This window comes from Desmodus rotundus, chromosome 7 (genome assembly GCF_022682495.2).
Source record: "Desmodus rotundus isolate HL8 chromosome 7, HLdesRot8A.1, whole genome shotgun sequence".
Lineage (NCBI taxonomy): Eukaryota > Metazoa > Chordata > Mammalia > Chiroptera > Phyllostomidae > Desmodus > Desmodus rotundus.
This window is the reverse complement of record NC_071393.1, coordinates 19,415,701-19,436,440: the sequence shown is the minus strand read 5'-3', so window position 1 is coordinate 19,436,440 and position 20,740 is coordinate 19,415,701. Positions and strand designations below refer to the sequence as shown.

The following is a 20,740-nucleotide window of genomic DNA, read 5'->3' as shown; positions in this document are numbered from 1 at the left end:
TTTTGGAGCTGACGTTGTAGTCCAGAAATTAAAACCACTTGGATTTTTTAAGTACCTGGTGAGGTCACCAGGTAAATTAAAGGACTTTTGAAAAATTCCTATTTCTGATCCTTGCTAATAATATCTGACAGATGCCATCAAGATTAAGTGTTAAGGTATAAAAATACTATATTTATGTATATATAAAATGGCAACAAAACTAAACCACATTTCTAAAGCAAGTGTACTGTGCCAGAGGACATGGCATAGTTTTATGTTAAATGCATTTATAATCTTAGCATCACCTCCCACTCTTCTCAATATTTTAAATAACTTAAATAAAAGTCAGGGATGATGTTTAGGATTTTAAGAGGGTGGAACATTCCAGCACTTCACCAGCATGTCTAGTTGTGGTTTCGTGGGTGTCCTTCCCTGAAGCCAGCTCATGGTCAGTTCATTTGGTTTCAAAAGGAGCTTGGATTTTGTAGAAGACAGACAAAAAAAGTGGTAAGAGTATTTGTATCAATTGCGAAAAAGAAGACACCAATGTCATAACTCCACTGGGAAAAAGGGCTCGGTGCCATCACGAGACACGGTACAAAAACCAAAGTGTGCAAATGGAAGGGGCAGGAAATTCGCCCAGAACATATAAAAGCTTCAGATACAAGTTTAGTATGTACAAAACCGATCGGAAGAACTTCAGAAAGAGTCTTCAGTCTGAGTGAAGACCTCGTGGAGAAGCGCTCAGGAGCAGCGCCCTCGGGCCCGCGGTGGGGTGTCAGCCCCTGCCCTGCTTCCCTGGTCCGAGGTGGCTCCAGGGGCAGCACGCAGGCTCGGAGAGGGACCAGACCAAGCAGGGGAACGTCAGTGTAGGCCAAGTTTTCAACAGTTAGTACTCACTCCTCAAGGAAGGCTTCCTCCGCGTTTCACCGAGGACCCAGCCGCAGGTGTGGGGCGTTTCCCGTGCCAGTGCAGCAGGGAGGCATCTTCGGGTTTCGGATCAGGGCCGCGATGGGAGGGACCATGCCCTGGAGGCCTCATGGGAAGCGCCAGGACAGCCCAGATCTTTGGGGACAGCAGTTTGGGGAAGCAGCAGCCAGCGGGAGCGCCAGCTAGTGCAGAGACCCCCACAGCTGTACAAAGATCTTCCTTCACAGCCGAAGATGTGCATCAGAGGCTCCTCCGTGCGCCGACTCGCCCGGAGGTCCCCGCGCCCAGGGCCGCAGCATTTCCCGTGTTGCACGGCGTTGAGACTCAGGCAGAGGTGGTGCCGAAAGGGAAGCTCCAGGTGAGCAGCTGAACCAGAACCGGGCAGGGAGCCCAGAGCCCGTGCGGGCCATGGCTCGGGGCTCAGGGGGGCTGTAGGCGGGGAAGGGGCGCAGGCTTGCTGCCCCTGGACTAACCTCATCTGAGGGCAGGTTCGGAGCCGTCTTACAGGCTGAGAAACATCGGGGCACACTGCTCTCCTCTCTCCCTGCCTCCCCTGGGCCCTTTTCGGGTTCAAACAGTAAAAAACCAAAACTTATTTGGGAATGTTTTCTGGCCCCCATTTTCTGCAAATTGGACCAAACCCCTGCATAGTGCCCGTTCCCTGCAGAAGCATGGCTGTGCAGGGTCTCACCACAGACAGCGGCAAGTCAGGGCTTAGGAGACAGCCCAGGTCCCTCTGTGTCACCCACAGGACAGAACCAGACAAGCAGGGTGACCCGGCAAGCGAACCAACACCTCGTTCATAAAGTTTACACCTGTCTTGCAACTTTAACCTTTTCTGAAAACATTAAAACGACCTACCAAATCTCAAGTTTGAAAGTTTATCCTGTTAGTTCTGGCCTCTTTCCTATGCAAAAATAATTAGTTTTCTTCAAGTACATCAGAGTAGAAGGGAAATCCAATTCACTCAGTCCAGTGTGTTGAACTATTATTACTCCATGGACCGGCCACCCCGGGCCTGACTCACATGTGAACCCCACCTCGGGAGCCCTGTGTCCAGGACTGTGCCCCTGGGACAGTCTTTGCTAGCGACTAGTGCGCTTGCTTTCTAGATGAGAAAGCGACTGGCTTAAATAAACAAGATGTTCCATCAGACACTTCTCCCTCTTTATAACTGCTCTGAAACGTTATCAGTGGAGCCCTCTGTCTCTGAACAAGGCTGAAGAACAAAAGCGCTCTTGGTGCGTACAATACATCAGTTGACTGCCTCTGGGAAACTCTGAAACGAATGCGATGACTTAACAGCTCCTTCACAAGCAAAGTAACCAACCTGTAATCTTGCAAATTTGGAAAACGGTGGGCTAAAAAACCTTCCCTCTGAACGACAGGGGTCGTGACCCTGCTCTCTGAGGAGACCCTGCCCCTGTGGTCCGCAGAGGTCTGGTTTGGTTTCCCGCGTGGGAGAGCACAGCCTAGCTCTACCTTAAAGGCATAGGTCAGACAAGGTATTAACTAGACAGCTAAGCCATCAGTTGGTTAATTCTTTTTCTAGAACTTGAGACATTAGAAACATTTCCGAAACGACCATGTACATGAAGAGGATGCAGACCGGATGGAGCCTTACCCATGCGGACAGCCAGGAGAGGCTGGCCAGCAAGGTTCAAGAAAATATTGTCATCCAGGATGCTCTTACGTTCTCATTACGATACGGTCTCTTTCACAACGTGGTGTCCGGAAGGAAACAGGAAGTCTTCACTTCACTCCCAGCCGTTGTCTTTGATCATATGGGCCAGCTCGATGATAAATTTTCCCTCCTTGTATTTCTGACTGCTCTCAAACGCATGCTCCTTGGGGTAAAAAAAAAAGGAGAGACAGAGAAGGTTTCAGGACAAACGGTTTCATTTTTCAACTGTATTGCACTCTGAGCAAAGAAAATGAGCCTGTATGTACATGTTTCCCCAGATGTTCCCCACACCAGGCTCGTGGCCAGGAGGGGTCTGTCGGGGGTGACAAGCCCACTGAGGGCGGTGCAGGCCTACCGTGCACCTGTTGTCAAGTTATGGTTAAACTTACAGGGAAATACGATTTCAAATTTGTTACTGAGCACTGACCATGCGCAGGGCAACTTGGGAGGTAGGACGAGGAGCATCTTGCTCCTCCTCGGGACTGCAGATAAAGGAAAATGGCGGGGACTTCACCGAGAGCCCCAGGCACAGTTCAAAGATGCTGCGGGGAGGGGAGGCCCTTCGTCGGGCAGCATTCAGGGGTGGTATGGAAGTGGGCCAGGCCAGCAAAGGCCTGGGGAAGCAAGCAGACCTCACTAAGGCTGTCTCCGTGCTGGGGACTGTGTCCCCTTACATCTGATGGGGACATGGGACACCAGCAACGATCAAGAATTCGAGGAGGGAGAGCGAGTGGCCCTGACAAAGAAAACCAGAACGGCTGCAGAAGGCAACCACCAGGAAGGCCGACGCCACACCAGACGGGACTGCCAAGTCGGGGTGGGAGCGCACATGAGATGGCCGGGGCACGGGCTGGGGCAGGAGGACAAGTTTGGGAGTTGTCAACAGAAAAGAGGTCAAAACAAGCTGAGATCAGAGAGAACAGGGAGGGAAGAGGAGAGATTTGCCAAAGCCAAACCCTTAGAGAACAGAGACAGGCCAGGCCTCTGTGGGGAAGGCGCCGCCTGTGCCTTCAGGAAGCTCAGGCGGAGCGGAGGGGCGGAGAGAAGCCGACAGAGTTTGGCTGGAGATGCGGCAAGTGGGCGCTGTGCAGCTCGGGTGCCGGGAGAAAGAAGGGGCTGAAAATAAGAGCAGTGGGCAGAGGGGATTCTAGGTATACAAGGCGCCAAGTAGGGCAGAGGGGTTGCTGTAACCCCCACCAGCCAGTGAGTGTCCGCCAGTGAACAGCCACCCTCCGCGTGTCTCGTGGGACACCAGACAGCATGGGGTCTGTACGCCCAGACATCTTTAACAGGCTCGAAGGGAATTCTCTCAAAGCACGAACCCCCTGACCGACAGGGTCGCACTTCCGGGGGCGGGCACACGCCTCTGCGGGTTTTGTTTTCCTGTGTAAACGTTTTATCTGTTAGGGTAAGTCTGCGTGTCTCTGAGGTGTCCAAACGAGGCGGCACTCACGTATTTCCACCCGAGTGTGGTCTTGCAGTTCTCGCAGTAGATGTCCGCCACGGCATGCAGGCCAGTGAGGAGGACTCTCTCCTCTGCGGGACCGCAGCCCACGTTCACCCTGCGGGGGAGAGGAAGCAGGTGCTGGAGACCCCGTCCCCTGGGGGTCCCCGGGCTGGCAGTGCACGTCCACCCCCGCCTGGCTCCCATCCTGGGTGGTAACTTCTTGAGGCAAATGGTCACCAGAAACGTGGCATTGTTTCTTCTTAACTCCCTGCCTCCCCCAGGGCCTGCCCACCACCACCTCTTACGAGAAGGAACGACTTTTTATTTTCCCATGAGAACCCCGGGAACGGCTCTGGGGTGGTGACCACAGTTCTGCGGCAGCAAAAAGCAAAACTGACCACAAATGGCAAACAGACCATGGCGCGTGTGCGGGGCCAATTCCTCGGTTACGAGCCTCATGCTTCCCCAAACTCTCAAGACCATAGGGGGGAATTCTTTTAAGATCACGTGAGAGACGCTGGGTAATTTCAGACCACGGTGAACATGACTTATCTATCCCAGCTTTGAGGAGTCACATGGACGGAGCGACAGATATGGCCTAAGAGCGACCACGGCGTCTGCGAGGCTGTGCGGCAGCGGTACTCACACAGAATTGAAGAGGTAGGCGCGCCCCTGACTTCCCTGAAAGGACTGCAAAGAAGAAAAAAAGTTTCAGAAGGTTTGCTGTGAGAGGGCAAAAAGTGGCGTGAGTTTGGCAGTTTGGAATGGAAGTGGAGAAGCCGAGTCTCGGGTCACGCGGGCACCTGGCGGAGCGCGAGGGGTGGCGCCCAGGGCCTCAGAGAGGACGCCCAGGCGTTCTCACCCGCTCCGCCAGCACAGGATGCCCCTGACTGTCAGATGTTAGGAGCAAGGGGATGTTTTCCTGCTTTTCCATTGAAATAAAAACAAAGTCACAGCCCAAGGTGGCCCCTTCCCTGCAGCAAAGGACAGCTCGCCCCAGGAAAGTGTTATAAAGCTAAGAGTTAGCTCGTAGCGTGTTTATATATTCTAAGATACAGACTTAGGAGGCAGAATGGGGTATTAGGGGCCCTGACACAATCGGGTCACTCCCAGCCTGAGCTCCCACAACCCTCACCTCCTGGGCACAAGGGGACACCGGTGGGGGGTGCTGGCGCCGGGCTCCAGGGACCAGCTGGAACAGACGACTGCAAAGTCACCAGTGAAACGCAAACCAGATCAAGAACACTGGCTTGGTTTCTCTGCCTGTCGCGTAGCCCAAATTCAGAAGGCCACGAGGAAGGGCGAGGGGAGCTCAGGCTGACAATACCAACAACCTGTGCAAGGTACACGCTGAACGGCCCAGCAACCCCACGTCTAAGAACCGAGTGTAAAGAACAAACCGGCGTGCACACCCAAGGAAATGTGACAAGTGGCCGTTAGTGTCTGTAATCACGGAAAACATGACAGACCCGCCAAGAAGCGAGCAGACAAGTGGAGCCATTTCCCCTCGGGACTCATGCGGACACTGAAAGGGACACAGGGACAGATCGCTGTGAGTGCGTGTGGAAAGACAGGCGTAACGTGATGTTCGGTGAAGAACGCTAGCTGCAAAATGACAAGTCGTGAGCCGTTTATCTAAAGTGAAAATGGCCCTGGCTTGTGTGGCTCAGTGGATTGAGCGCTGGCCTAAGAACCGAAGGGTCGCTGGTTCGATGCCCAGTCGGGGCACATGCCTGGGTTGCGGGCCAGGTCCCCAGTTGGGGGCAGGCGCGAGGAAACTGATCAATGTGTCTCTTACACATCAATGTTTTCCTTTCTTTCTCCCTCCCTTTTCCTCTCTCTAAAAATAAATGAATAAAATCTTAAAAAAAAAAAAAAAAAAAAAGCCCACAAGAGGGTGATTCTAAGCATTACATCCTGCTAATAAAGAGTTCTTCCCAGTAAGAAAGGAAAGGGCTATTCTCGTCACACCTACCAGGCAGCAAAGAGGGCCCAGCGCTTCCCTCCTGGGCATCTTCCTGAAAGATCCCATTCTCTAGCCTCTTTTCTTAACCATTCTAAGTTGTAAAAAAGTCTTAATTCCCTTCTCCTTACACTATTTCCCCACATTTTCTAGACCACCTCTGTTCCTTCTGTGGGTCTGGTTTCACATGACCTTTTCTGCTCGGGCAGATAACCTACTCGGCTTGCTCCTCGGGACCGTGGGCATCCCATCGCCCCGGCCTGCCAAACCCAGCCACCCCAGAAAGATCACGACCGCGCGGTGTAGCCACACGTAATCACGCACAGAACTTTCATCAGCGCTGCCCAGGAGGCTCTGGACTTTCAGGACACAGCAAACCCAGGCGGCCATGTGATGCTTCACTACCTGTCTCCTCCACCTGCTAACCAGGGACGATGATCATTGTTAAGGAATCTCATCCATTTCTAAGCACAAACCACTTGCCTTGGAGATCAGCTCGTCGTGATTGGCCAGGTGGGCTCTGCAGTGGACACAGCTGTACGTTCGGTGACAGTCTGGCAGATAAGCTTGGAAGGTTTTGGATTTTGTCATCTTCACCATCTCCGCCGGGCACGCGTCGCTCAGCTCAGGGCTGGCACCGGAAGAACCGCGGCTGTGCTGGGCTCTCTGCCAGAAGCAGCACTGGAGCATGCACGCAAGAGCCGTCGCCGCTCCGAGGGCGTGTGGCGCCGTCCACACAGCTGGGGCGAGAGAAAAGCGTCACAACCTGTCGATAAGTCAAGACGAACAGTGAGTCACGGAGAGAAGGAAACACACCGAGAAGGCGTGTCTAGGATGCATGCAGGTGAGGGATGGCGGCCAGGTGGGACTCTGGTGAAAGAGCCAGTCCTTTCACATTAACTGCACACAAAAAAACACTTAACCACTGTTTAACCATCCTAAGCGCAGTTGAACGTGGCAGATGAACTACTTTTACATTCAAATAACTTGAGAAAAACATCTGATCAAATATGCCTGACACGGTGTGTGGCTTCGGAAAACAGCGGCCACCCCATCTCAGTGGGGTCGACGGCAGCACGAGATTCCACTTGTCCCAAGTCACGTAATTAACGACTCAAAGCACCATGACATGTATGAATACAAATGATGGACCCACTATTAATTAATCTTCAAGAAATTGTGTAGCAGTACAGAGATAAACCCTTGGATACGGTCAAATGATTTTTGAGAAGGGTGTCTGGGGCCACTTGGTGGGGGAAGGACGCTCCTCGAACGCCGCCGGGACCGCGGGATGTCCACGTGCAAATGGACAGAGGTGGACCCCTACCCACGCCATAAACCAAAACAACTCAGACTGGACCACAGACCTAGATGTAAGAGCTAAAAGTGCAAAACTTTTAGAATAAAACATAACAAAAATTTATGACACTGGACTTGGCAGTGACTTCCTGGATGGCACCCAAAGTACAGACACGCGCAGATTCACAGAACAAGAAGTGCGGAGAAAATGGGGCAGAGGCGATACAAGTGTGAGGATTTTCCACAATCAAAGACAGACACCAATCCACAGGCCTCAGACGTCCAGTAATTACAAGTAGAAAAAATAAAAATAAAGTCACACCCGGCCACTTAAAACTGCAGAAAACCAAAGAAAAAGGAAAAAAAAAGCCTTATAAGTATCCAGAAGGGAAGGAAAAATTACCTTTCAACAGAAAAACTTCCCAAGGAAAACAAGAGGCAGCAGTGAAGGAACCTTTAAGGTTCTGAAAGATAGTAACTGCTATCCCAGAACTCCATATCCAGAGAAAATATCTTTTGAGGATTTGGGAAATGATATCTTCAGGCAACTAGAAAGTGTGACCTCAGAAAAATATCACCAAAGAAGCTCAAGGATGTGCTTCGGACAGAAGAAAAACACCACTAGATAAAGTCCAAACTTCAGACTCTAAAAGGAATAGTGAACAAAGAAAATGGTACATACATGGGTAGTAAACAGAACCTGTAGAGCTTTAAAAAGATACAATTAGCCCTGGCTGGTTTGGCTCAGTGGATTGAGCACCGGCCTGGGAACCAAGGGGTCAGGTTGCCAGTTTGATTCCCAGCCAGGGCACATGCCTGGGTTGCGGGCTGGGTCCCCACTAGGGGGCGGGCGAGAGGGTAGGAGTGTTGTCTTGGGCCACACATTCAATACACAAACACTACCGAAAACTGATGAGAAAAAAAAAAATGTTTTAAGTAAATTTACAATTTTGTGTTGGGCCGCGTTCATGGCCTGTGGGCCAAGGGCTGGACACCCCTGCAAGGGAGGCAAGAAAGGAGAGGGAAAGAAGTAGGACAGAAACAGGAAGCACGGAGGCAGGAGGACTTACACCGAATGGAGCGCTGCTTATGTGAAATGTACATGGACTAAATGTTAGAGTTCAAGGTTCCAGACTGAGCAGAGAACAAAACTCCTCTAGATGCTACTTACAGGAGACACATCCTAAACACGAAGACCTTTGTGAAAGGGTTGCCAAGGCCAGGACGCGGGGTGGCGCCCCGCACAGGCATGGTCTGCAGTTGTTTGCTGGCAGTCCATTTTCCAAGAGTATTTCTCGTGTCTGTGTGATTCACAATAAAGAAGCTGGAGCAGGCAAAGCAGAGGAAAGATCCACGGGGTGGGGCAAAGCAGGGTTACAGTCGTGAGTACATAAAGCAGTTTATTCTTGTATTATTTAGTGTACTATTTTCTATACGAACAACTGTAAACCCACTTTTGCCCCACCCTGTCACATGCAGATAATAAAGCTTTACTAGACAGGGAGATGGGTTACTTCATAGTGAAAACAGCAGGAGATAGACAGCAAGTGCATATAGTGACAGCCTCAAAATACAGAATTCAAAAATCGGCAGAACTACCAGCCTCTTGCACTGTTCTGTCTCCCAAATAAACTACTGAAATCGAACTGCAAAAAAACCCCAAAAAAAACAAAAAACAAAACAAAAAAAAACTACCAAAAGAAATACGTAACTCAGTAATCGGAACAGAATTACTATAGTATACAAAGTATACTAAAGTATGTTTCATGTACTTAGCGTGTATTTATAGCATACACACTCAGTATACACAAGTATACAGCACATGTTAATGTGTATGTATGTATATAGGACATGCTATGTAAACACACACTATGAAATACATTTACATTTCACTGTATCTTTTCAGTAGCTGACAGAGCAGACAAACAGATGAGCGCAGGTCTGCAGAGCCTGCACAGCGCCGGAGAAACGGCACCTGAAGGCCCCGAGGAAGACTGAACAGCAAAACCCACACTTGTTCAAAGCACACTCGCACGTACAAACCCGACCCCACAGTAAGTCTCCGCAGGTCCCCAAGGACCGAACTCACAGTATATTCTCTGACCACAATACAATCACGGTAGAAATCAGTAATGAAATAGAACTAGAAAAATACTCGTGTTCAGAAATTAAGAAATGTACTTTTTACATACCCATGGGTCTAAGAATAATGGAAATCAGAAGTTATGTTGGACAATAAAATAATTACTTCCTGCTACTCAAAAGGAAATGTATGACCTTACAGGGTGTGTATTAGACAGTAAGAGATGAAATTAAGGAGCTCAACACACATCTTTAAAAAAAATCCTCACCGGAGAATACATTAATTTTAGAGAGAGAAAGAGCCCTAGCTGGTGGCTCAGTGGATTCAGTGCCCGCCTGTGAACTGGAAGTTCACTGGTTCAATCCCCAGTCAGGGCACGTGCCTGGGATTCGGCCAGGTCTCCAGCTAGGAGCACGTGAGAGGCGACTGGCCATCGTCTCTCTCCCACACTGGTGTTTCTCTCCCTCCCTTCTCCTCTCTCTAAATATAAATTTTAAAAATCTTAAAAAACAAAGAACAAAACTTGAACACACTAGGGAGGTAACAGAGCCAAAGTCCTTGCAAAAACCAAGTAAAATTGACAAACCTCTGGTGAGACTTATCAGGGAGAGATGGGGAGAGATCAAATAGAAATGGAAATGGGATGTCACACTTTTGGATAAGATTCATGGATAATAGGATCAATTATAGGGTCAATTGATAACAGGATCAATTGATAATAGGATCAATTTAAGTCAATATAATTAAAATGGAAACCACGGACTTCCGTCATGATGGCAGCGCAGGCAGACATGGTCGCCTCTTGGCAACCACAGCAAAATTACAACTAAAATAGAGAACCACCATCACTCAGAACCAAAAATTGGGGTGAATGGAAGTCTGATAACTACGAAATTAAAGAAACCACATCCATCCAAACTGGTAGGAGGGGCACAGATGTGGAACAGGCTGGTCCCACATCCACGTGTGGTGGATACAAATTCGGGGGGACATCTCAGGAGTGAGGAGTCCCAGACCCACACCAAGCCCCTCAGCCCAGCGTTCCAGTGCCAGGAAGATAAATCCCCACAACTTCTGGCTGCAAAAACCAGCAGGGATTGAGTCGGAGGAAGAAACTGCTGGAGTCACAAGCATTTCCCCTTGAAGAACCCGCACACTGACTCACCTACTCAGACTCACTCGCTCTGGGCTCCAGCACCTGGGAGAAACTGAAGTGTCTGGCATCAAGGTGAGCAGAGGCTACTGTCTCTTTTCTAAACCCTTCACCCACAGCTTGGCTAATACTATTTTGACCTGCCTGGGAGATCCCCAGAGACTCCGCCCCACCCAATTTACTGGCCCACCCAAGCTGCTTTTCCATATGAATGGCTGGACTTGGCCCCTCCTGAACAACTACCTAAATCTTATCAAACAAGCAGCAGCCAGCCTAGATTTACAGCTTGGCTTTGCCTGGGAATCTCCAAGCCCAGCATAAGCAGCAGCCATCTCAGATTGCTCAGGCAGGGTGGCCCCGGGCAAAATACAGGTTGGGTCTGACCTTGGCCTGCGAGGCCTGGGAAACCCCAGGGCCAGAGCACCAGTGGACAGCTACAGACCATGTAGGAGCGCCACCATCCTGCCCCCGCACAGCTGACTCTCCACAGAGGGTGGAGGCTGGTGGTCAGTGGTTACAGCCAGTCCTTGCAGCTGACTGGCCTGGGTAAGTCCCTCCCATTCATCTGGCAACAGCAACCAAGGCTCAACTACAAGAGGAGGGTGTACTCAGCCCACACAAACGGCACACCTCGAGTACCCAGCGTGGGTGATAGGGGACACTGTGCCACTGGACCCTATAGGACACCTATTAGAATTAGTCCATACTACCAAGACACAGAGTCAAAGCAGCTCTACCTAATACCCAGAAGCAAACACAGGGAGGCTGCCAAAACAAGAAGAAAGAGAAACATGGCCCAAATGAAAAGACAGATCAAAACTCCAGAAATAGAGCTGAACGAAATGGAGATAAGCAATCCATCAGATGCAGAGTTCAAATCACTGGCTTCAAGAAGCTCAAGGAACTCAGGGAGGACCTCAGCAGCACAAACAAGACCCAGTCAGAAACGAAGGATACACTCATTGAAACAAAGAACAATTTACAGGGAAACAATAGTAGAGTGGATGAAGCCAAGAATCAAATCAATGATTTGGAACATAAGGAAGCAAAACATAACCAATCAGAACAACAAGAAAAGAGAACCCCCCAAAAACAACGAGGACAGGGTGAGCTGCCTGTGGGAGAATGTGATCAATCCCACATCTGCTTCACGGGGCCGGAAGGAGTGGAGAAACAGCAAAATACTGGAAGTCTGTTTGAAAAAAATGAAAGAAACTTCCCTAATCTGGTGAAGGAAGTAGACATGCAAGTCCAGGACGCACAGAGAGTCCCCAGCAATATGGACACAAAGAGGCCCACCCCAGGCCACATTGTCATTAAAATGCCAAAGGTTGAAGGAAATGCAATGGGAGGGGGGTGGGGGCGAATGGGTGAGAGGTGAGGGGATCAGGAAGTACGAATTGGTAGTTACAGAATAGCGGTGGGGATGTAAAATACAGTATAGGAAAGGGAGAAGCCAAAGAACTTATATGCATGACCCATGGACATGAACAAGGGTGTGGGGATTGCCTGAGGGAGTGGGAGGTGCTGGGTGGAGCTGGGTGGAGGGAGGCAAAGGGGGGAAAATTAGGACAAATAGCAAAATTAATAAAATATAATTAAAAAATAAAATGGAGCCCTGGCTGGTGTGGCTCAGTGAACTGAGCACAGGCTACGAAGCAAAGCATCACCGGTTCAATTCCCAGTCAGGGCACATGCCTAAGTTGCGGGCCAAATTCCCAGTAGGGGGCGTGCAAGAGGCAACCACACATTGATATTTCCCTCCCTCTCCCTTTCTCCTTCCCTTCCTCTGTCTAAAAATAAATGAATAAAATCTTTAAAAAAAAAATAAAATGGAAACCACAAAGACAAATCTTTAGAAAAAATACAACTTTTCAAAATGGACTCAAGAATAATCCTATTAACTAAAAGAAGAGGAATCACCGCTAAAACCGCCCCTCCCCCAGCACACGCACACAGAAATAAAAACACCCTGAAAGGCCTAGAGGACATCACGGATAATTCTACCGAGTAACCCTGACCTGCCACAAACTCTTCTAGAAAATGAAGGTTAACCTGCTACCAACCTCAATCACAGCAGTACAAGAATAAAGTTCACTATAACTTTCTTTCTTTTCTTAAATAAGGATTTTATTTATTTATTTGTAGAGAGAGGGGGAGGGAGAAAGAGAGGGAGAGAAACATCAGTGTGTGGTTGCCTCTTGCATGCCCCCTACTGGGGACCTGGCCCACAACCCAGGCATGTGCCCTGTGAATCAAACCAGCGACCCTTCGCTTGGCAGGCTGGCACTGAATCCACTGAGGGACACCAGCCAGGACCAAAGTAATTTTTAAGTTAAATGTAATTCAAATCAAAATCCAGGAAGGTGTGTTGGTGTGTGTGAACCAGGGACTCCAAGAAAGGAAAAGAGAGGCAGAGAGACAGACAGTCACTTGGTTCTAAAACTTACCCTGTAAGTGTCTGTAGGGAAGGAAAAAGTCTTCCTTGACCCTCTAAGGGTCCCTGGCTGGGTGTGAAAGTTAAACCAACAGAGACAGGGGGACAGGAGGAAAGCATACACATTTCACTGAACTTACACCACAGGGGCTTTCGCAAAAGAATGAAGCCCTACAGAAGTAACCGGAGCAGGAACCTTTTACACGTTTTAGACAAAGAATCCACACATTTGTGAAGAACTGACCGGGAAGAGGGGTTGGGACTGGGGTTGGGCTAGTCCATGGCGAAGAAATAACTAGAAAAATAAAGGTTAGCTTAACTGGATTTGCGTACACCGACTTCTTGGCCCCAGATTCCCTGTCCCTGGTGATAAGAACGTCTTTGCCCCTCCTGGCACAGGGGGGCACCCCCACAGGAGAGGTTGACGGACTGTTTGAGGATGTAAGAGCCAGGCGGAGAGGTCACACTGACCGTCGGCTTCTGCTGTGTTCTCACACTCTGTCGGCCTAAGATCTTCCGTCTCAGGCCCCACATTCTGAGGTAGCGAGTCCCGAACCCCACCGTGTCAAAGGCCCAAACTGGAGAGGAGCCAGATGGGAGCGTGTTCTCTTCCAGAGTTTGCCGGAGAGCCGGTCCTGTCACTCTCCACCAGTCATGCAGAGTGTGACACTGGCTCAGGACAAAAACAGGCCCGTGTGACATGAAAGCGGCCCGCAAACAGACCTACGCCCATCACAGATGGACACCAGCTATAGCAAAAGTGACACTGTGGCCCGCTGGGAACGAGCGGTTTAAACAAACACTGTCTAGGAGGAGAAAAAGTCGGCTCCCACTTCACCCCGTAAACAGAAATTTATAGCCCTTATCACACTTCCCAACAGAGAGAACCAGCAGCCAGCCTGCAGCGTCCGCACACGCCCGTGTGCCCACAGCCACACATCCGCCCTCTCCAACGAAGCCCCTCTCCTTCCCCAGTCCGGGGTCTTTACAAGCGTCAGGGTATTTCTCAGCAAGCCTGACTGCATTGGGTAATCGCAGTTACTGGTTCCCAAAACACACCTCCTTCCCCATTAGCTACCATTAAATCATGTGTCCATCCGCAATTTTTCCCTTGGGGTTCTTTGGAATCAAGGACAACTTGTTACCAAATTCAAGGGGTTCATTGCTTGGGGTGCTCTGTCAAGAAGGAGACCTGGTTGTCGCAATGTAGTTTCATTTACTCAGAGCAAGTAAAGGGCACAGAATTCATATCCCAAGCTGTGTCCCCAAGGGAGGCCTAGCCATTGCTTCTGTAACCTATTTGGTTAACTACACATTGATTTCTTAGTTGCAGTTGCTACATTAATCTGCTGGGTTCCTGTCAAGCTGATCCTGTCTTACGGCTGGTCTGCAAAATACTCTGCTACATTAAAATACTGTGCTACATTTTAACACTTAGCAAGAGTAACGTTTAGTAGTAACATTCAGAACTGCCCCCACCGAGACCCTTACCCTCTCTAACAAAGCTTGACCCCTAAAACATTTAATCAGACTTTACCTGTTGTTCCAGCCTGCTGGGCCCTTTATGAATTTGAACCCTGGCCTCCCTCCCATCTTCGATAAGCTCACTGACATGCCCCAGGGAGGTCACAAAAGTGTCAACTCGGACACCACGTGCCTCAGCCCAGCTGGCGATGCCCAAGCCCTTGCCCTTCCCCAGCTTCGTCTCGTCTCCACTCCCCTCCCTCCCATCCCACACGCTCCACTGGTCAGTAATGACCGATAAGGAAGGAGTAAACTTGTTCTGACTTCACTTCGCACTGAACTCAAGTCGAGTCTGTTTTAGTATCTTCACCCAACCTTTTTTTCTTTAATTGAAAGGAGCCTTAAATTAGTAACTTCTGTTTTATCCCTTCTCTCCTTTCTCTGAACTGCCTTCTAAACTAAGGCATCCTGTAAGCAGCCGAGAGGCATCCTGGATTATACGAAGGCTGGTTGTTCAGGTCTTCAGAGGTCTCGGTCCCCTTCAGCGGCGAAAGCGCTGCTCCCTGCGACCTGAGTGGAAACCTGTGGAAAGTGCCCCATGTTTTGGTCATGGCTTTTACACAAGGGGTCATCATTTGTATTCATAATTAGAATGGGGGGCACGCCTCACTTTTTATTTCAAAAAGATTTTGTTTATTCCTTTTTAGAAAGGGGGAGGGAGAAAGAGGGAGAGAAACATCAATGTGTGGGTGTCTCTCTAGTGCCCCCTACTGGGGACTTGGCCTGCAACCCAGGAATGTGCCCTGACTGGAAATCAAACCGGAGACCCTTTGGTTCACAGGCCCACACTCAATCCACCGAAGTATACCAGCCAGGGCAACCAGGGTTCATTCTTTAAACTTTGAATGGGACAACATCTTTAAAAGTGGCAACTTGCCAAGGATTTATTTTCAATTTCTCAATGCCACGTATGCCTGCCAGTTTACTGAGGCCTCCAATGGACAGCGCCCCCCGCCCCCCCCCCCCCCCCCCCCCCGGCATCTTCTACCTGAGGAGCCACCAGTGGTCCGGACGGCTCCTTCCCTCAGGGTGGCCCTGCTCACGGCTCTGTCATGCCTAGGAGCCCGGTCCATTCTCTGCGTTCATGGTCAGCCCTCCCAAGGCCGTGTGGGCTGTTTTGTCATCCCCACCCTGGTCCCACCTCGAAGGGGGTCCAGCAGAGCAGTGGTCAGGCTTGGTTTGGAACCGCCTTTGAGTGACTAAAAAGCAAATGTATCAAGCGAACCACGTCCTCTACTGGACGTTAGGTCTCCAGGCGGGGGCGGGGGGAGGTGCAGCTACCATCCCCCTAAAAGAGATGAGTGTGAGGTAATTTTTAGAGCAAAAACAGTACCCTGGATTCCAGAAGATTCTCTCCTGAAATAGGCACGCACACTTATTTTAGGAGCGCGCGAACCAGGCCTTCATCCATATGGCACCATTACCGCGCTTCTAAAGACAGAAGCGGGGGAAACGCGCCTTGAAGACTTCTGACACTCACAGAGCAGAAGGAGGCCGTCCAAGGGCCGAGGCCCCTCCCTCTCTCTACAGCACCCTGCTGGGTCCTCACTCCCCCCCCCCCCCCAGATCCTAGACTCCCCTTGCTCTCTGCTCCCCACACCATTTGCTTTTCCTCCCAGCCTTCCCACTACCTGGCAGGTGAGCCCCAGTCCCAGGCCTCCACCTCGCCATGGAGAGGAAGGAGGCGCCAGGCAGCCAAGCAGCGGGCTTGTCAGTGTGGGAGCGAACTGGGCTCCCCCTGTCACGGGGTGCTGGTGAACAGAGCTCCAGGGGAGCTTGGGAAGAAACACAGCTCAAAACGACGCGGTAGGTACGCGCTCACATGGCCTGCTGTGTCCAGCGGAGTTCACAGAGAAAGCAGGACCCCAGGCCGGCAGCGTGCGCAGGGACGTCTCAGACGTCATGGTCACGGACACGCAGACTCTCCCAGGGCCGCACGGCCAAAGCCAGCATTTGAAGCAGCTGACTATGAAAATCAAATGAATTAAGAGCAGCCTTAAGAGATGCGTGCTCTTATCAGTCCCACTCTGCAGACAGGGAAACTGAGGCCCAGAGAGGCTCACCAATCTGCCAGTGTTACACAGTAACATTGGGCTGGATTCGAAGTCAGGGGGTCTGCACTCTGGACCACAGTGCCTGTAGACAGATAGACAGGCGTGAACTTTACTATTATACTCATCTACGCAAGTTCAAGGCACACCGATACCTGCCTTACAATCTAGCAGGTTGGCAAGATTCTGAGAAAGTCGGTACCACCACTGCGGAGAGCAGGCTGCGATGCAGTCATATGCTAAGACCCATCAGGGCTCGCGGACCAGGGTCCACGCCAGGCACTTAGCTGCCGACTCACTTGCACAGCAAGGTAACTGCATACTGGTTGTTACAACGTTGCCTATACTAACAAAAGAGTAGAAAGCTCCTCAAGTCTAACCCAGAGACTGGACAAACACTTCCATACACATGAAGCAGTGTGACCTCAGGCTGGGGACAGGAAGGACAGGGAAGGTGACTAAAAGCAGTGTGTTTGCCTTCTTGGTAACTTTTGATTTTGATACCAAGTGTATGTACTGACAATTCACACTCACACGGGCATGGAAAGGCCTGGAAGGGTTTACTTACATCAGAGGGTGGCGGCAGGGTACTGTGGGCCGTTGGCAGTACCAGATCCCCTCACACCCACAAAATCCCTTCCTACGCCAGTTAGAGGAAGAAAAGCTTTTCTCCACATTTCAGAACCTGCAGCCTCTGCGGACCCCTGAGCCAATGGGAGGGGAGAGAAGACAGTCCTCCCCCTGCATGGCTATCCTCAGACAAAGCGCCCTCAGCTCTCTATGCACCCCACCGCCCTGCCTCTCTGGGCTCTGGGTTCCTGCATCACCTGGTGGCTGGGGCACCTCTGTCCCCAGCTCTCCTCCCACTAGTGGTCAGGTCCTGTTTCCTCATCTCCCGCGAGACTACTGATTAATGCATTTTCACTGATCCTTTCTTTCGGAAGAAAGGTCAACACGTTCTTCTTTAATTCTCCCACTAGTAACAAAGTTTCTCATCATGGCCTTGAGACATTCTAGCAAAGGTTGCTTGCTCCCTTGCTAACAGCGGGAAAGACACAGAACTACAATGCACCCCCAAAGCCGCCCTTCTCTCCAGGTGAGACGGGGGGACTAGACTTAGAAGACTGAATTGAAGCAAGAGGAAAGAAGTTGGTCATCTTAAACTATTGGTCACATGCTAAATAAAACATAAGCAAACATTCAAAGTCCTGTGTTGTGCAAGGGAAGGGAAAAAACCCAAAACGCAAAGAGGAATGGAAAAGGGGGCCAGTGTGCTCGAGGAAGTGGGGGCGGGGAGTATGCTGGGGCTGGGAAGACAGGTGGCTGCATGAGGAGCCAGCAGGTGAGGTCTGGCAAGAGACAGGCTGCCCAGGGTGGGGGGTGGGGACAAGGGTGAAAGAAGGCTCCACTCAAACTGCCATGGACTTGGTGGCCACGCTGTCACCTTATCTGTAAAACGGGGGGTAATGTGCAGTGTACACGGTGGTCCAGGGGACCATACAAGAGGACATGTCGCTGTAGTACGGCCGAGTTAGCAAGCTCGTCTCAACACCTCACAAGACCCACGGGGCACCCCGGTCCTGGCTCCTCGGCTCGGCAGGCGCCAGAGTAGGGGTCCCTTTCCGGGGCGCGGGGCCGGCTGGCTGCAGGACTTCTACTCTGCTCTCAGCAGCACAGGTTTTCTGCAGCACCCTGACTCTGTCACAGTGCCACCCCGCTGGCCAAGTCCATCTCATCCTCTTGACTTCTCTCCAGAAATTAACTCACACTGCCCTTCCCACAACCCTTGGCCTCCAGTGACTTGGCTGTTTGTTACTTTCTCCAACCTCTGCTGAGATCTCTTGTCAAAATCCCCACTCCCTGGAGGTTTTGCTGATGAACAGATCGAACTCCTTTTCTAAAAATTCAAAGCCAAACGAATGAGCAATGCAAAGTGTCAGAGAACGGCTTCAAAGCAGGCAGACTTCTATCGCTGCTTCATGTTCCCGACTACGCTCCTTTCATCAGTCCTCTGGGGAGGAACATGCGTGACAACGACATTCTAGTCCCTTGCCCTCTGTACTCCCGCCCCTGTCCCTTGTCCCAGGGTCCGAGTGGAACTCAGTGAGGACTGGTGGAACCACAGACAGACACTGAATGTTCTCCACATACAAGAGCTTTATACATTTTAGTGCTTCAAAACAGCAAGACTGTGTGTCTAGAACTCACTTAAAGGAATGTACCCGTGTCAGCTGCTAATTCTGGCACGTGAACCATGGCAATGTAGGGTGGGAACAAAGAGAAAGGTAATACTGAGCATAGGGCATATTGGGATGGCCTGTACTATGTTCTGCAATTTGTATGTAAACTTACAATTATTCCAAAATAAGGGCTTCATTTAAAAAGCAGAAAGACTGTTGCTCAGATTAGTATTTAAGACCAGTCATTTTTTTAAGTGTCCCAAACAGGCCAGACCCTGTGCTGCGTGGTTGTTTTAAGACTTGAGTTTGCCCTGGTCCTGGCTCTGAGGGTTCCCACCAGCAGAACACACTCGCACCCTGACCCTGCGAACTGCGAGGGGAGGGCACAGGAAGGCCTAGGAGGGCCTCGCTTCAGCCCTCTTCACATGTGCCACTGCTGCCACTCAATAGCCCACAGCCGGGGTAGGGAGACCAGCGCGGGACTGTGAAACCGCACAACAGTGGGGTGGAGCAGAGCTCCTGGCACAGGGCACTCTCCTCCACTAGAACTGAGCAGAGGCGGAAGGGTGCGCAGGTGACGGGAGAGGGGCGGCTTGCTCATGGGAAGCACCTGAAAGGGTTTCCCAGAGGAGGCAAGCCTTGTCTTGAGGCTTGGGTAATTGAGGAGAGTGAGGGACTCTGGTTGGTGGGAAAAAATAACATTCTTGGCAAAGAAATGGACAGGTTAAGGTGTGTATGTGTTGGATACAAAGAGAAGGAAGAAATGCAACAGAACAGAAAAGGCTTGGGGGTGGGGAAATTGGTATCATCCAAGGCCGCTATCTACCTAAAACAGAATTCAGCATTCTTTCTATCCTAAAGCCCAGCACACAATTTGGACATCAAATATGCCAATCACAGGCAAGGCTGGGGGAGGGGGACCCTGCTCAGCAGGTTTCCAAAGCGAAGGCATTTGCAAGCTCTGCTTTAATTGAGCCAGTTGCCACAAGTGGGGAACTAACACGGAGGGCGGAGGGCAATTCATTTGAGTCACGATCTTCACGTGGGCAACTTGAAAACGTTTCCCCCTTTTCTTAATTATTCCTAGGAGACCTTTTTTGGCCTAATTTCCCTCCCCCAAGGCGAGTTATTTTTTTTAAAGAGGGAAAACCCTATATTATGTAGTTCATTCCCTCTGTACATTTTTTTCATGGCGTGGGTGGGAGGAGGAGGGAGGGAAGGGGGGGGACAAATGTTAGGCTTTCTGGTCTGCTCCAAACGGAGGGAACCAAATACCAACAAATCAAAGAAGCAAATCAGAAGGAAAACATCGACAGGTGCGGCCCGCTCGCGCCCCGCCCGCCCGCTTGGACGCCCAACAGGTGCCTCCGGACCCCGCCCGCAGCCGCAGGCTCCTTGGGTCGCGACAAAGTAGCCGCCCGCGCAACAGTGTCCAGGCCCGCCCGTACTCACGGCCGCTCGGCGGTCCGCGCCCCGGCCCGCAGCGCCCATCCGTCCCGGGCCTCGGTCAGCGCGGGCTCGGTTCTCAAGCGGCCCGGGCGCGACCCGGGACGCGCTGCGGCCGTTGTCGCCTCCGCAGGGCGCGAGGCATCCTCCCGCCGCCGCCCCGCGGGCCGCCAGCCCTTTGTTTTGGAGCCGCGGCCCCGCCGCGCCGCCGTTAACGGCCTCGGAACGCAGTGCCGGCCAATCAGCATCCAGCACTGCCCGCGCCCCGCCCGCGCCCCGCCCGCGCCCCGCCTCGCCCGCGCGCCCCCGCCCTGCGCGCTCCGCGCCCGGGAGCTCGGCCGGCACGCACTCGGCCCGGCTGGGCAGGGGCGCACGTGCCGCGGGGCCGCGCCGCGCTTCCATTGGCCGGCCCTCTGAGCGCGGCCTCGGAGCCAGCCAGTGCGGGCCGAGGGGCGCAGGGGCGGGGCCGCGCGGGGTTGGGGCCGTGCTCGGTGCAGAGGGCCGCGCGCAGGCGCGGGTTGGTCCGGGCTGGTCACTTTCCACGCACGATTCTCTTGAGGGGAA

At 51.4% G+C, this 20,740-nt stretch overlaps 1 protein-coding gene across 2 annotated transcripts; it reads right to left on the bottom strand.

Annotated features, from left to right (window-relative positions):
* Positions 1–628: 628 nt before the first annotated feature.
* YPEL1 (yippee like 1) lies at positions 629–20,401 on the bottom strand. Of its 2 annotated transcripts, none has more exons than XM_053928238.1 (5): positions 20,183–20,401; positions 6,487–6,769; positions 4,687–4,730; positions 4,047–4,155; positions 629–2,756 (listed from the first exon to the last, which is right to left on the bottom strand). In XM_053928238.1, the coding sequence occupies exons 2-5, from the start codon at positions 6,691–6,693 to the stop codon at positions 2,667–2,669; spliced, it is 450 nt and encodes a 149-aa protein (XP_053784213.1). In that variant the 5' UTR covers positions 6,694–6,769; positions 20,183–20,401; the 3' UTR covers positions 629–2,666. The 2 variants fall into 2 exon arrangements, with proteins under 2 accessions (XP_053784213.1, XP_053784214.1); XM_053928239.1 differs by having other exon boundaries at positions 6,487–6,743; positions 20,183–20,381.
* Between the last annotated feature and the right edge of the window lie 339 nt (positions 20,402–20,740).